The sequence below is a fragment of the Hakea prostrata genome, chromosome 9, assembly GCF_041222555.1.
Source record: "Hakea prostrata isolate BN-2017 chromosome 9, UWA_Hpros_2, whole genome shotgun sequence".
Taxonomy (NCBI): Eukaryota; Viridiplantae; Streptophyta; class Magnoliopsida; order Proteales; family Proteaceae; genus Hakea; species Hakea prostrata.
In genome coordinates this window covers 64,140,778-64,157,762 of record NC_142608.1, presented here as the reverse complement: position 1 = coordinate 64,157,762, position 16,985 = coordinate 64,140,778, and the positions used below count along the sequence as shown (strand labels likewise).

The following is a 16,985-nucleotide window of genomic DNA, read 5'->3' as shown; positions in this document are numbered from 1 at the left end:
TCGATGCATCTTCAAACAATTTCCTCCAACAAGAAATATTTAGAAAGAAAGAAATTTCAGAACCACCACCGCAGTGGAGACTCAGGCTTTTAGAGAAGGAAATCCTTGAAAGAATAAATATCAGGGGCTCAACAAATGAAGGCAGAGAAAATTAAATAGAAAAAACGACGGGGAGGTTTCCAGTTTGAAGAAGGTTCTGGTGGTGGTTGCTGGTAGGGTGAGAGGGTGTGGTGGGCAGTTTCCGGCGAGCTTTCGGAAGAAGATGGGTGAAGGGAGAACCTAAGGGTTGGGAAGGGGAGGGTAATATGGTCATAACACTACATGTAAGGGCAAAATGGTCATTTCAATTTCAAAATTTGAATTGAATTACATAATCTGGGTAATGAGTAATTTTCCACCTTATTGAATTTGGGTCACCAATATTTTTTCCCACTTAAGGGGGGAGATCAGAGTTTCACCCCCACTAAAGTGGGCCATTGGTAAAAATTTTTTTTTTTTTTTTTTGGGGGGGGGGGGGTGTTTGCCTGTTTGGTGGTGAGGGGAAGTTGGTACCAATGTTGTAGTGTATCTTATTTTCTTCTTCCCCTTGGGTGGAATTTCCATTTGGCGTTGCTTATCAGGAGAAGTAGTGAGTTCTTCCTAGGATTTATCAGTTTCATTACCGGTATAATAAACTTACACTACATGCTGCATTGATTGTACTGCTTATTTAGTAACTTATTTATTTCTATTTGTTGTCCCATTTTTTGAGTGGATGTAATTTATTGCAAGTATAAATCATGGTCGGAGAACTCTTAAGATCTCATAGATATCCTTTTTTTCATTTAGCCAGACAAGAGAGTGTGCTTAGCACATAAGGTTGCAACTCTCAAGTCTCAAGTCTCAACTTCTAACTTTGATGATTGGATTAGCAATTGAGCTTTGTAATTTGAACTATGAACATGTGTGATGTAGTAGACTTGTCTGAATTTTGAAATTTGAGCATTAATGTAGGAGTATATGGTGTGTATAATAGGCCATTTTAAGGTTTTTCGCCAGCTTAGTGGTTTCCTATTTGGGGTTCGAAGTGGAACTCACATTTATGCTATTTTTTCCATAAATCAAGCTCACCAGCCTGTTTTGAAGGGCTAAAATAGGCTGGAGGACAAGTTTGATCCCCAATGACCCCTAGTACCCCTCAAGTTGGGAAAAAAGTTCCTAAAACATGGCGAGATCTGCCAAGATCTCAAGCCAGCTTCCTTTTTTGAGTTGGTGAGATGGGCCTCAAGATCCATATTTTGAACCATGGCATAGATGCACTTAATTGCAGGCTTTTACAATGTGGTAATATCATTTGAATGGTGGAAGAAGAGTGGAGGAAGTGGGTGGTGAAGCTCCTAAATGCAGAAGAACATATTCTATTGTGCAAGCCAGCTTCCATCTCTCACATCGGGTTTCCTCAATGATGAGCATCAAGCTTCCACTTGTGTGGCAGTCTGGTCTCCCATAGACTGTTGTTTTGTTTTTATTTCTTTTGATGTTTCCTTCTGCTTTTGTACTGATGGCTGTTGATTGCAAACCGACTTGGACTGCCACTTGTTTATCTGAAAAGTATTTTGATTACCAGTGTTTGGCGGTTTCTGTCATCATACTTAAGGCTCTGTTGTTCATCTCATTAATGTTCCTTGGAAGCAACCATACTAGGACATCCTCACGGGTAATATTATAGAAAGTATCTGGTTCAGTTTGAAAAACATTTCTCTGTTTTTATTTTGTTCCGTTTTGTGTTAACTGCTTTATTCTTCTTCTTCTTATTATTATTATTGATTTTTGTGTGTGTGTGTGAGGGGGTGATCTTCCTTAATCACTGGAACTAATACGATATTCTCTTACCTTAGCCGAGCACGAGAGGATGGTAGAAGCCTACTCTGTGATGAATGAAAGATTGCAACAGTCGCTTGCTGAACAGGCTCAGTTGGAAGGCACCATCAGACAACTAATGGTAGAAATGTTCTCTACTGAGCTGGGTTGTATAGTTTTGCTTCTTTTCCTTCTGTTGATGTGGTAAGTCTCCCAGGCTGAGTTAAAGAGGCGTGAGCGTGACCATGGCTTGGCAAAAAAAGAGATAGTTGACCTTCAGAAGCAGGTATTAGAAGCTTATTTTCTTTGTGATAGTGATTCTGAAATTTTCCCTAGTTTTATGCTCATGTTGTTTTTGCCATTCTTTATCTGGTTGTTTTTTTTTTTGGATGAATAAATAATTATATAAAAGCCAAAAGGAATACAAGGTCTTTAAGAAGAAGACTGGAGAGTAGAACTAAGCCCCTAGGAGACAACAATGAGCCTGTTACTTGGGGTATCATCGACCGGGGGTGGGGGATAGCTACCAATCTAGAAGAAACATCTTTATCTGGTTGTTTTTTTTATGTGAATAACAATAGATTTCTTTAGCGTGTCTATGGAGTCTAGTTTTGTATGATACTATTTGCTTTTTATTGTAGCATTTATGTTTAGTCACTAATTGTAATTGGTGAAGAGAAACAATATCAAGGGAGAATCATAAGTGAATTTAAGGGAGATATAAGAGCTCATCGTTCTCTCCCATGTGCAGCTCATCATTCTCTCCCATGAGCATTATCATTCTTTTTGGCTGCTTGGTATTGCCTTTTTGGTGTACTTGTTTGGAGTCTTCGGACATTTTATGGGTGGGGGGATGCATGGTGGTGAAGTGTCTCAAGCTGAGTACAAAATGAAAGCATAAATGCTGTTCATTATGAGAAATGCCATTTCTTTATTTCTTTTATACTTGATCACTTATAAATCTCTACCATTACTCGTATTATGATGAAATCTTATCAGCTGGTTGCATCTTCTGCCACCATCACATGGTTTGAGGTCTTGGTATCTCTGCTGGTTTTTGTCAATCATAGAAGATCATTGTTTGGGTAATTCTGCGAGAACATAGCCAAGCATATACTACATTTCGTTTAGTCAAGTCAAAATGGCTGAAATTTTGGTGAAATATTGTATATGTCTGTACCTTTTCTTGAATCCCAATCTTGGTGGGTTTTAGGGTTTTTCTGGGCATTGTTTTCGGTGTACAACCTAATTTGAGGCCAATAAACATAATGGAAGTGTTCTATTTTCCTAAAACCCAACTTAAAATGGTGTTCTTGATCGGCACATGCTTGGTTGATGCGCGGAACTAGGAGTTTGGAACATGCATTTTCGCAAATGTATATATAAATATTATGCAAGAGAATGCTAAAATTTTCATTAAAATTTAACGACAAATACAAATACAATAGCAAGTAGAATTTGATATACATATTGAAGTGTTGGAGTCAATACTCAATTAAAAATTACAATGAATGATGTATTACAATAAATGAAATGAATTACAATGGATGAATGGATAGGATTGATCATACAAGATACAAAAGTCCACATTAACAAATACACACAATGAATGGGACCTAGTCTGATCAAATAAAAGCTATTGTGTTGGGTTGGATTCATCTGTTGAGTCATGGAAGAGAACTCTAGATATTGGACAGAAGCATGCCATGAAATATTATGGATAAAATTATCCTTGTAGTTTGTAACTACCCTTCTATAGGTAGCATCATCAACATAAAATAAATAGTCTACCCTAGGGAATGTGTCGTATGGCCATGGATTGTAACCCGGTTGCAAAACTGGCATAACTGATTGTGTTAGTTTTGATGGATAGCCAAGATGGAGTTCAAAAATGATGCAGCTGATCGATCCCATACCCTTATGCAGACTTGCTACTGGAATTAGCCGATGAACCACCATATACTCCATGTGGTGAAAATTTTGGTTGAAAATGAAGTTTCCACCTTGGAAAACCCAAAATTTTCAGGTTTTGACTGAAATTTTGGTTGAAACTTGGTACTTTTTCTGGAAAGTTTCGACCATAAGGTCCATAAGTCGACCCAAAAGTAGAACCAACACTCTCCATAGAAGTATCATATGACTGGGACCCTGCGGGTGTATGACATTTGGATCCTCTAAGGAGCCTCTAGAATCATCCATATGATGGCTTGTCCTCTATGCCACATCTTTGCTTTTTCTCCTCCCCCTTCCTCGAATACATCGTCGAAACATTGCGACCTTGAGTTGCAGCTCTACCATGGTCCGAATACGGTGTACCATGGGTGAATTGACTCTCCCCAATGTTATCTTGGTGATAAACCTCCCCATCCCTCACTCTAATATACTGGTGGTGGTCTCTTCTTAAGATTAGCTGAATCCTGCTCACGAGGTCCAACATCCTCATCATCATCATCTTGTGGGGATGCTCGAGTCGATGTGTCATCCTCAGTTTCCGACGACCACACAATCAAATCCTCATTGGGGTGGGATGCATTGGGGCATGGCATGATGGGACGAACATGCACTGCATGTGCACTCCCTTCATGGGCCAAAAAGTCCTCCACATCAGCCCCTATCTGCTCTGCGATGTGTCTACTGGGACTACCTCCCTTCTCATTTGTGACTGGTTGTCATCTTTCCCTGATCTATTCAAACAATGGGTCCTCATCATCTTGCAACTCAAAGATGTCAATGTACTCAATCATATTACTCTTTCTGTCCATCCCATTTCTAATATGATCCTTCATCAGTCTCATATTATAGTTCACGTGGAGAAGGTTCTCTAAACGCTTTACATCTAATCGATTGCGCCTCTTTAAGTGGACGAGGTTGAAGGTGCTCCAATTCCGCTCACACTCAGTGGCAAAACATGTCTGCGAGAGCACTCTACATACAATCATAGTCAGGTGGGGTGAGTTATGGCCGTATTGCAAGCAACATTCAAATGCAACAAACAAAGGCTTGAAGTCAATTCTTAAGTAAGTACTTAAAAAATAGAGTATAAATTATTAGATATATAATGACTTAACTTACCCCCAAGGGTGGAATCCAGTCCTAGTATGGCCACGAAGCGACGGAAACTCCCAAAATCATCCCTAAATCCCTTAATTTAAAATAAAGAAAAAAAGTTATCTAGGTCAATACTTAATAATTATTAACTTAGCATGAAACTATGAATTGTGAATCATGAATTCTCCCCCTCACCTCCATAATGAGGACTGCCTCTTTGGATGGATGCTGTTCCATCCTCTCCACTACAGTTTGGACAACACCTATCAAGTCTTGCTTCATCCCAAGCACGTCTTTGTGGTGGTACTTGGGATTTAGATAGTGTGGTGTGCAACAAAAGCAAGAATAAGATGGAATAGTGAAATAATAAAATGAAAATTAAATCCACCAATAGGCTTATTAACTCACCAGACTTATGTTGTAGATGGTTCAACTGCTTCTCTCATCTGTTGTAGATGATATTGAGGACTCTTTGGTTGCCCCATGGGTGGATCTAAGCAACTTGCTTCTGCATTAAGTCCATTGGAGTCCATATGTGTGGTAGAGTAGGTCTTCTTTGTTGATCCATTATCCTCAACGCATGCACCACAGACTCAAGCATCCTTACAACTATCCTCATATTATTCCAGACGATGTCCCTTAATATGGTATTTTGGGCTCTCTTTGCTGCTGTGGTTGAAGAAACCTCCTAATTAGACCACTGCCCTGAAGAAATGGTCCAAAGGCCAACCTTGTTACTCGCAAAGCTCTGCAGTTCAATCTAATTGGTTGCAAATTTTGTAATGTCTAGCCTCACCAACTCACCTTGACAATGGCGCCTCATCATTTGCAGTGCAAAGGAATGGTTATAGATGGAAGTGCTCACATGTCTTGCTTCCTACATCACTTTCTTCACAAACCTATGTCCTTTAGCATGAGGTCAATGCAGTGAGCAACACATGGAGTCTAGAAGAGCTTATATCTACCTAGATAAACATTATGAGGTCAATGCAATGAGCAACACATGGAGTCTAGAAGAGCTTGTATCTACCTAGATAAACATTTCCAAATTAGTAATGAACATATGATCATCTACTATGTATGTATGTTTTAAAAAATTAAATTTAGTACTAGAAGACTAGAAGGAGAAGCATGTCTTGATACCTAGGGTTCTCCTCCATCTTCATCCTAGCTTTCTTGTAGTTGGAGACGCTATCTGTCACAATCTGGACCACATTTTCCACTCCAACCTCCTTCACCACTTCCTTCAACAATTTGTAAATATATTTTACATCCTTCTTCTTACTAGATGCATCCATTGACTTGAGGAACATTGTCCTCCCATCACAGTTCAAGAAGAAAGTGATGATGAATTGTCTGGTAGGACCAATCCTACCATCACACACAACTTTCACTCCAGAGAGAGCCCATATAGGCTTCCTTCCTTTAATAGTCATTCAGATCCTGTTTATGCCCAAATAGGTACACATTGTAGATCTCATGTGGGGTGGGCCCTTGTAAACCATTTCCAACCCAGCCTATCTCCTCAATCATATCTTTGTAGTAGGGGCCCTAGGTTGCGTGTGCTAGAATGCTATGGTACAATGCCCATTGGGAGAAAGCCATCCCCCCTTTCTCATTCACACTCACCCACAAGTGCTATAACTTCTTTTGCTGATTCCCTGATTTCCTAAATAGAGCCGATCTATATGAAGAATCTCAACATCTGGATCTGTAGCATGTGCTGATGAGGCTTAGCCTTGTGTTGGGGCTTGTGCATACTAATCTCTTTACTCACACTCTCTGAGTCCTCCTTGTAGGGCCTCTTGATCTGCCTCCCATACCTACTGGCTCCCTAGAGGTCCCACAACCTATAGCAATTTGCTGCCTCCGCATATCATCTATCCTCGCCCGCTCCCTACTTGTCGTCATCACCCTCCTCATCTGTGCGGATTTTGAGTTAGGCTCACATCCGTACTTTCCAGGCTCCTCGGTTCAAGTCTTGCTCTCCTAGCTCTGGAAGGTCATCTAGGCATGCATTCTCAAACTCCTCCTCTGTATTCTCTTCTCTTTCCTCTTTGCTATCCACAAACCAAGTATAAGGCCATTGCCTTCTTGATCTTGAGGGTACCTTTTGGCATCTTGTTGCATCCCTACTTCCCTTAGCTAGATGCACCTTCAATCTACTGATCCCACCTCTTCTTATTTATTTCTTGCAATAATGCACTCACTTTTTTTCTTATCATTTGTCAGTGGCCTCTGTGTTGCCAGACTATGTCTAACATCTTCAAAGAAAGTGCATGATACAATAAATACATAGCAAGTATCTTGAAAAGCATTATAATAAGCTTAAAAAAATTAAATACATGCTTCTATAAATAATCTCCCATTTTTTATTATATAACATAAATTATTTTTAAATAAATAATTTTTAAAAATATTTGAATATTTTTCAACAATTAGAATGAATAATTAACAATGAAAAATATGATTCAACACCATCCCAACATAGATCAAGTGATGGTGTCTCACAGTCATCAATTTAAGGCTCATACACGAGGGTATATATGTGTATTTTAAGAATATACATATTTTAGAAAATAAATTTTAAAAACAGGAAAATAAAAAATAGTAGCAATATCCAAAAATTAATTTTAACTTCACATAATCATATATCAACACTCTAGAGTAAACATACTTAAATTTGAAAGCACTCTAGGTTGAAGAGGCATAACCAAAAAAAAAAAAAAAAAAAACAAGGGAAACTTTGTTAACTCACCTTGTTTGATTCTCAAAAACCCAACAATGGAGGAGCAATAGTGGAGTTGGAATGCATAGGGATTGTTAAAATCAGCTCAAATGAGTGTAGAATCCAAAATAAATTAGAGAAAGTGGTGGGAAGACCTCGAAACAACATTGTATTTTGCAGGTTCCGCTCGAAATGATGCACTTTTATAACTGAGAATGTTCTGTTTCAGGGATTTTGCTTGGCAGCAGTGCCTACGTGGCACTGCTCCAAGCAGTGAATGTTCAAGATGAAAAATTGAGTCTTAGATTAAATCGTCATTGTAGATTTTACCCATGTGCAAGAAAATGAATTTTAAGTAGGAATAGACCCGGTTCGCACGGTTCAAAACGAACCATTACAGAACCAAAAATCTATTTGAAAATAAAAAATAAAAAAAAGTTGTCTTCTTCCTTTTCGTCGTTGCTACTGTAGCACTTGAACCTACAAAATGGAATGAAACCCACATAATAAAATGAAAAACCAACAAATGCGAGAATGTTACTTTAGAAAATGGAAATAGAATTTACATCTCTGAGAGAGAGAGAGCACAATTACTTTACTGTAGCTTGCTGCAAAACAAGGAAGTTTTAAAAAGCGTTGGCACAATTACTTTACTGTAGCTGCTGCAAAACAAGGAAGTTTTAAAAAGCTTTGGCACAGTTACTTTACTGTAGTTGCTGCAAAACAATGAAGCTTTTTGCACAAGGTGGGAAAACCTTTAAAACGGAGCTAGAAAAGTGGTCAGCTCTTCAACACTCAGTTTTCAGCTGGAGCCATGCTTTAAGTTTATCAATGGGAATCCGAAGAACGAAAGTTATTGATTTGATTTCGACCGGGATCCTATATTTTATTTTGACAAATTTATCTGATGTGAAACATTATGTTTTGATTTGAAAAACACTGGCAAGAAGAGACAGAAACGAATGCAGAAACAGAGGAAATGAATTAGAATGGACTAGAAACAGAGAAAAAACGGTAGACAATGATTGAGAATTAATAAACATCAAACAAAACTAAGAAAAGCATTAGAAAAAACCTGCAAAACTGAGTGATAGAGAGGAGAGGATAAAGAACCTGTGATGACATCAACGAATTCTCCATTGATGAAGAGTTTGGTGAACTTGATTTTTGGAATCTTGAAATGATTTTTTGAGTTGCCGTTGCAATCCACCGCTGCCATTGATCTGTCTCCGTGGAAATTTCTGCTCGTCTTCACCTGTTTAGAAATACAGAAAATCAGGAGGAAGTGTTCGCTACTAGAAAATCAAGTATTTGATGGGTTGGTTTTTCGTTTTATTCTGCAGGTTTCATTCCATTTTGTAGGTTCAGGGGCTTCAGCAGCAACGATGAAGAGGAAGAAGACGATTCTTTTTTATTTTTTATTTTAAAATAGAATTTTGGTTTTGTAATGGTTCATTTTGAACCGTGCGAACTGGGTCTGTTGCCACTTAAAATTCGTTTTCTTGCACATGGGCAAAATCTACTATGGCGCTTTAATCTAAGACTCAACATTTCATCTTGACCGTTCGCTGCTTGGAGCAGTGCCACGTAGGCACTGTTGCCAAGCAAAATCCTTGTTTCGGCCAGTACCTAAATTTCGTGTTGTTCGACCGAAATTTCGCTAAGTTTTGGTCGAAATTTTGTATTGGGACAAAATATTGTCACGACCCAAGTTTTCACAGGCTTGGTGGGGCCTACGTTATGGACATTTAACTAGGACACGTGACAATTCCTTCCCTTATCAACCTGTTTATAACTACTAAAACAAAATATTAAACTAAACATTCTTAAGAACAAACAAAGAATCTGTTTGACAGTTTAACTCATAAACATATGTACATAATCTAATGTCCTGTTATGTCTACATTTGACTTTTCAACAATGTCTAGTAAAGTACATACAGTCTCAAAAAAATATATACATTCACAGTTCAGTTAAACCAACATCAGTTGCAACAAAAAGAAAAAGGTTTCCATTTTCAACTTTAAAGGTACTGTCAGGTGGCAGCACCCTTGCCCTTATCACGTATTTGAGGACTTGTCAACATTTTCAATAGTGAGCTTTGCGGCCCAGTAAGCAATATAGACAACCATGTGTGTAAGTCAGGCAATTCATCATGTATCAAACATCACATCACTGTCATATAAAATCATGTATTCCAATATCCTTTTCATTTACCTTTTTTCTTTTTCCGTTTTCATTATTAAACTAGACCTAAGCACTACCTGTAGAGAGAGCACCATCAGTCTAAACTACACAAGTGGCAGCAGTCTCAGTCTCAGTCTTAGAGGTTCTCATCAAGAGATTCTCTTTTCAGTCTTTTGGCAGAAGGCCATGTGTTCTCTACAGAAGGCCATTATCAGTCTAGTAATAGTAAATCTTTCGACTTTTCAGTCTCACTTCATGCCCTCCCATTTGGGTACACAAGTACCAGGACTTACAGAAGCCATTACATTTTCTTTCTTTCTTTATTCTTATTTTTTCCTTTCTTTTCTTTCCACTTTTCAATCTTGCTTCATACCCTCCCATTTGGGTACACTAAGCACCAGGACTTACTGAAGCCGCTTCATGCCCTCCCATTTGGGTACGTTAAGTACCAGGACTTCCAGAAGCCATTAATATTTTATTCTTTTCTTTTATTCTTTTTACATTCAATTTTAGTATTGCATTACCGTGCTCTGTCCATTTCAATGTACATTTTTCATTTCAATCATCATTTAGTCTCATCTGAATAAAGCTAGACACCTAGTCATACAATCCAATCATTTAAACATGAGAGCATGTTAATTTACATTTAATATGCATAAGCATCATTTCAAATTCATGATTAACAGTTCTAGAGTACTACCAGCATTCCAATTTGTCATCCAATCCCATGCATTTTTGTTCAATACACAGAGACATATATCATGCACTCCATAAATTGCATCAACAAATAAATAAAATAGATTTCATGTTATAATGTAAATGCTACATGTCTACTAAAGGGAATCACCCACTTAACATACATAGGTTGATCAATATCACTTACCTGTCCCTGTTCCGTTATAATCCACTCTCCCTCTTGTACCCCAAATAATTACTGGCTATTTTGAATACGCGGGAACCAACGGGAGATTTTCCCCTTTTTTTTATTTTCTCTCTCCTCCCCACGGTTTTCCTCTCTCTTCTCTCTTGCCTTTCTCTTCTCTCTCTCCTCTCTTGCCCACTCCTCTCTCCTCTAGGCTTTCTCCTCTAAGGCCTTTAATGGCTTCTCTTTTAATTCCTCTTCTTCTGTTTCTATCTTCTTCTCTCTCCACTCGTTCTCTCTCTTCTCTTCTTAATCTTCTTCTTCTGTTTCTATCTTCTTGTTGCACGTACAAGTACAATTAAGTACAATCAATGATACACACTCTCTCTCTTAATCTCTCTTCTTACTCCTCTTTTCTCTTCTCTATCCTCCTTAAAATACCTTTTAACTGTTTCTACAACCACACGAATATTCCTCTTTTTCTTTCTTTTCTCTTTTTACTTCTCTCTCTCCTCAAGGCCTTTAATGGCTGCCCTTTTATGCTCTCTCTTTGGTTTTTCTCTTTTAATTGCGTCTTCTCTCTCTTAGTCTTTCTTCTTCTTCTTCTGTATGAATTCTCCAATACGCAGAAAGCAAAATATTCCCTATTAACTCTCTCTCCTCCCTCTTATATTAAACCTAGTATATGCTATTAACACCTCTAGTATACTTCATTTTCTTAAGCCCCCACGTAAGTAGGAGGTGGGGGAAGAGGTGTCACCTCCCTCCCTCTCTCCTCTTTAATCGATTAAGCATTTAATATATATATATATATATATATATATATATATATATATATATATATATATATATATATATATATATATATATATATATATAAAATTAAATGATTAATGGGATTGTGGGCCCGCTGTAATATCTTACACAGGGCCCACTCTGAGATGCTAATATTATTACTTCTGGGTTCAGAAAATCATGCTAATCATTTCCTCATTTTCAATTCAGTTTAATTCCATTGTTGTGGGACCTACAAGCGATGTCTGAACTCGACCAAATGTCAATTGGAATCTAGCCTCAATTAAACTATCCTTTAACTACACTCAGATTATTTGATTAAACCATCAAACCAATCATCGGATCCTTTAATAATCTTAAAGGCTGACACACTCACACACAATAATAAAATAATAATATAAAAAGATGCGGGGCGTCACATCCTCCCCTCTATAAAATAAATTTCGTCTCGTTTTTTGAAATTGCAGGCATTCTATTGAAAATTGACCGTTTCGACCAAGATTTATTTCATGATACTCTATCTCCATAGCCATAGCCATATGCCTTGTATGGTACAATCCTATGAAATTTTCAAATTTCACCAGAACTTCTGAGATTCCGGCGAAATTTCAATGAGCTATTGCAAGTTCCTATCTCGACTAGCACTTCGTTTTGGTAGAAATATCCGAAATTTCAGCGTGATATTGCAAGTTTTGATTTCAATTGGCATTTCTTTTTTGATGGCTTGAAATTTAGCGAAATTTTGCGAGACTTAGTGCCATGTGGGCAAGTGAGTTCATTTTCTATGTTAATGTCAGCACTTTTGAACTTAATTAGGTTGTTTAGCTTACAAGACATCCTATCTTTGCCTTATAAACACGGTGGAACCATGAATCCTTTTTAAGTTCACACTCAAAATGGTATTTAGACTTGGGACCCTAAGTTGGTGGTGTGGTGGAACCTTCTGTATGGCATATATCACAAAATCTATGGTATTAGAACATATATAATCATGTAGGGTTGTGTAAGTGTGTCTCCTATTTCACACCAGTTTATAGTGTTACAAGTTAAAACACATTCAAGTAGAAAAACTTTAACAAGCAACAGGAATGAAAAGACATCGTATTATCAACTACATCATATATAATAAATTTATCATTGTTTGTTACAGAGATTCAAATAAATTTTGTGTCAAACATTTAAACAATACAAGTGAAGAGCTACCAAGTACCAAGTCACCTGAGTCCCTTTATGCTCATCATAATTTTGAATGAATGCTGGCCTTCAAGGTCAATCTCCTACAATGAAGGCTGTTGGCAGAAAGTCCCGTCCAAATGTTATTCTTGGACATTGAATTCAAGTGTATTAAGTCACTTTGTTAGATTTTTAGCTGTTTTCTTTGCAGACCAGAGAAGCAGGGGAGTTTACTAAGAGAAGTTGAAACATGTATTTTATATAACTATGTGACATTTTGGTGAGAAATTGACCTTTCAGCCAAAACCATGTAATTTTCTGTATTCACATGTGGTTTGGACTTGAGACTTACCAAAACAAAGTAAATCACAATTATCTTAAATCATGGTGTATCCATAGTTGCTACAGTACAGGTGGTGTGAGGTTACTTGGCTTATTTTACCAATTTTTTTTCTTCCATACATAGAAATGTTAGTGTGATCTAGCATGACTGTTGACCATTCTGCAGGTGACCATTCTTCTAAAGGAGTGCCGTGATATTCAAATTCGTTGTGGATCAGGGAGTCATATTTCTACTGATGATTCTTCGCTTCCAGTTGATATGACTAATGAGTCTGATGCAGAAAGAGTAATCTCGGAACGGTTGGTAAGTAAAGTTTTTTATTTGTACTCAATTCTAATTTGATTCTTCTATCCTCATTAATGACGGATAAGTTTTGGGGAAGCAGTTGACTTTTAAAGATATAAATGGATTAGTGGAGCAGAATGTCCAGCTCCGGAGTCTTGTTCGTAGCTTAACAGACCAGGTCGAGAAAATAAATGCAGAGCTACAGGTATCTTAAAGTTTTGTGTTCTTAGTTGCTGTTGATTGTTGGACTGCATGGTAGTTACTTTGTGGTTCCTTTGGGTTTCAGGAGAAGTTTGAATTGGAGCTTCAAAGACAAAGCGAAGAAGCTGCTGCTAAAGTTTTGACTGTGTTGAAAAGAGCTGAGGAACAGGGGCGCATGATAGAATCACTTCACAGCTCTGTGAGTCTTCTGTCATCATATTAGCCATTTTCCATTTGGCTCTTGGGCTACTCGTAGGCAACAGACGTAGAAAGCAACGTATTTTGGTCTATTTCTATCATATTTGACAAGGCATCACCTAGGCATCTGGGATCCTTGCTGGATGCCTTCTTGTGTTCACTCAAATTCATTCAGTCGAACTAACTAAGAACTTCAAGTTGAAGTAATCATATTGATTATTGAATCATCAGAACGCGAACTCATAGACAATGGCTTGGTTAAGGGAACCCACTAGAGCCATAGTGAAACGATTCTTCATAGGACAATTGTCACTGTTTATGGACCCAAACTTGGGTGATCTATGCATGACCAGGATGAAGCTGGTGAAACTAAGTGGAGGTCCGAACTGACTGATGCAGAAGAATCAGGTTGTGTTTAGGGGTGCAATGCAGGAGCCAAATTAAAAAAAATCTATTTGAAATCACATAAAAGATTCTTTGTACACAAATTATCGGTGTAAATTAAATGAAATTCAAGTCATAATTTTACGGGTGTCGTCTTTCCCATCTCCGGTTTTTATAAACCTAGGTATCCATATCCTCAAAGACTTGGCCTTGGGTGCTTGGTTGCCTTGGCAACAAATATTTTTATTTCTTTCTTCTATCTTTGACCATCCATTGGTTTCTGGTGGATGATTATTCTTAGTGTTTGCCACTTTCTGTGCTCTTCTCTTTATTAGGTAGCGATGTACAAAAGATTATATGAAGAGGAACTTAAACGTCACGCATCCCTTCCTCTTTCTTCTGAAGCTGTATCAGGTTTTCTTGCTAAACCTTTACTCTGGTATTAGGTTTTTTTTTTTTTTTTTTTTTTTTTTTTTTTTAAATCTTCTCAATAACTGTACTCATGTTTGCACTTCTCGTCTTGCATTATTTATGAGGCATATATGCAGTGGAATATTTGACTAGTAGATATTATCATATTCTTCTTTTTCTTTTGCTTCTCGTCTTCCACTGCCTTTATTTTCTTTGTATCATTGTTTATTTCTTTAAGTTTTGAAATGCAGAGGATGGAAGGAAAGATCTTATGCTTCTTCATGAGGTTTCTCAGGTACTTTTTCTATATAAGTAGACAGATTCATGCTGTATTCTTGTATCTAAACATTTTTACTTTAAAATATATTTGTAGGAGGCTAAGAGTAAGGCCGATGAACAGGCCAATGAACGTCTTCGAAGTCTCGAGGAAGAGCTTGCCAAATCTAGGTAAATTAATGGCTTTCTCTTAATTCTGTTTATAATATTTCATGGTGGCTAATATAACCTTACCTGTGGGATGAGTGCTTGGTGGTAGCTCATATTCTTGTTTTCTGTTTGGTTGGAAATGGGTCGTTTGTTTTCCTGTTCTTCCACAACTCAGACACCCCCTTTCCCCTTATTCTTCCTCCCATCCAGTAATTTCTCTGGTTTGTGAAGCTTTCTTGTCCAAATGGCTCTTGGGGCTGAGACGAGAAGTTTTCAAAATTTGTGTTTGATCTTCTGTTGCTCTGATCCCATAATGGGTGTTTTGGACTTGAGAGCATTTTTGTAAATGAAATAAAAGAATATATACATATAATAACAAAAAAAAATTGTTTTGGTAGGCTGCTCTACACTGAAGTTTGTGTTTGTAGTCAAGGAATAATGCAGACAGCTAACTTGGCGGAATTGAATGAACTGGGAACGCTAGAAAGATTTTAGTCTTAATAGAGGGTTCAATAAAAGTTGAACTGTAGAAAAACATTCTTGGATTTATAACTTACGTTATTAGTTTATTCTCATTTAGGAGATTGGTTTGAGGAGGAAAGTACAGGTTCAGGATTTTTGTAGATAGCAAGGGATGTGTGTATTATTGAAAGTTGGAGGAACTAGACAGGGAAGTCGGTAGCAGACTTGTGTCTGTGTAGTTTTGGCTTCTCTAGATTTTGCATTATAATTAGACTGAAAGCCTAGATAGAATATTCACCATCTCTGAGTAATTGACTCATTGCTGTTCTGGTGACTTCCATTTCTAGCTTGGTCCTTCCTTTGAAGTTTGTGCTGCAGAAATGTACTGTGTTTGGATGACTTCCGAAAGGACACAATTTAGTTCTTCTTAACATTTTCCTCTTTGAGTATCTTTAGATTCTTCAACTGCATTCAAATGGGTTCAGTCTGGGGGATGAAGCCTGTGATTGTAATAGAAATCTTGGGCCAACTCATGGTTTTCTAAACCAGTCCTCTTGTAACTTAACTCTTTTATAGCAACACAGGTTGCTGAGGTATTGACTATTTTGTCAAATTTGGACTAGGATCCTTGGTGCAATCATTAATATTGATGTCAAGATAATAGTTCCCCTGATACAGTTTGTCTCTCTCTCACCGGCCTCAGGTTGGGATTTCTTCCTACACTAGCAATGTTAGATAGGATTCCTACATTGGCACCAAAATTGTGGTGATAGTTTTGGTGTTTTGATTTTTCTGTAAGTATATCACTTGTTCTCAATTTCCTGTTTGGTCTTTGTTTGAAGTTGTATATCCAACAGGGCTTCTAAAGTTACTGTGTACTTTAACAGTAAACTTGGTTGTATGTTGTGCCTGTTAATGAAGATCTAGCTCCTAATTTGCATCCTCTGTCTGCTACCCTGCCTTTAGTCGCCCTGGCTTAGTCCTTGGGCTTGCTGACCAGCAGCAAATCAAGTCAAGATCATAGTTGTCATGGCGACGTGAGGCGGTTTAGGCTAGTTGAGGTGATGAGTTGGCGTGGCGCTTTTGGGGTGGTTGAGGCATTTCGAGGCGCTTTAAGTGAAATTTGGCCGTGATTGTAAATGAACAGAAAAGGATCATATTCTAGTCATCCTGTATGGCATATATTGATGCATTCATATGTGTTGATGATAATGAAGCTTCTATTCTGAAAAAGAAGAAACTCTTCCATATGACTGGCTATTGTGGATTCATCTTAGATGGTGTTTGGGTTGGTGGAAGCTGCAACTCTGATATCTTTGATGTGAACTAGGTTGTTGGGTTAGGGTTTTCGAGAATTTTCCTAAAACTAAGGGCTTCCCAGAATCTTCCAGTGAAGAGACTTGCTGTAATGCTGAATTCAGGTCTGAATTTTAACAAGAAGGGTTTGAAAACTGGGGTTTTGGGGTTTTGGTTAGGTGCGAGAGTGGGCTGTTATTGCTGCTGTAATTTCAGACGTAGTTCTAATGGTTTTAGGGTGTGGGTGAGGTTTAAATTAAACTAGGCTATAGGACTAAAAGTTGAAGATGAATTGCAGAAAATTTTGATGAAGAAGATGAAGTGCAGGAATATCTCAGACTTAGGGA

The 16,985-nt window shown here is 37.8% G+C and overlaps 1 protein-coding gene across 5 annotated transcripts in view; it reads left to right on the top strand.

Annotated features, from left to right (window-relative positions):
- NUA (nuclear pore anchor) overlaps positions 1 to 16,985 on the top strand; it is a 125,513-nt gene that overhangs the window by 55,584 nt on the left and 52,944 nt on the right. For all 5 annotated transcript variants that reach the window (XM_089167784.1, XM_089167782.1, XM_089167783.1 and 2 more), the window contains exons 13-20: positions 1,878 to 1,981; positions 2,057 to 2,125; positions 13,141 to 13,278; positions 13,361 to 13,465; positions 13,547 to 13,660; positions 14,379 to 14,457; positions 14,706 to 14,749; positions 14,828 to 14,901. In XM_089167784.1, the coding sequence (XP_089023910.1) occupies positions 1,878 to 1,981; positions 2,057 to 2,125; positions 13,141 to 13,278; positions 13,361 to 13,465; positions 13,547 to 13,660; positions 14,379 to 14,457; positions 14,706 to 14,749; positions 14,828 to 14,901 (727 nt within the window). The remainder of the gene's footprint in view (positions 1 to 1,877; positions 1,982 to 2,056; positions 2,126 to 13,140; positions 13,279 to 13,360; positions 13,466 to 13,546; positions 13,661 to 14,378; positions 14,458 to 14,705; positions 14,750 to 14,827; positions 14,902 to 16,985) is intronic.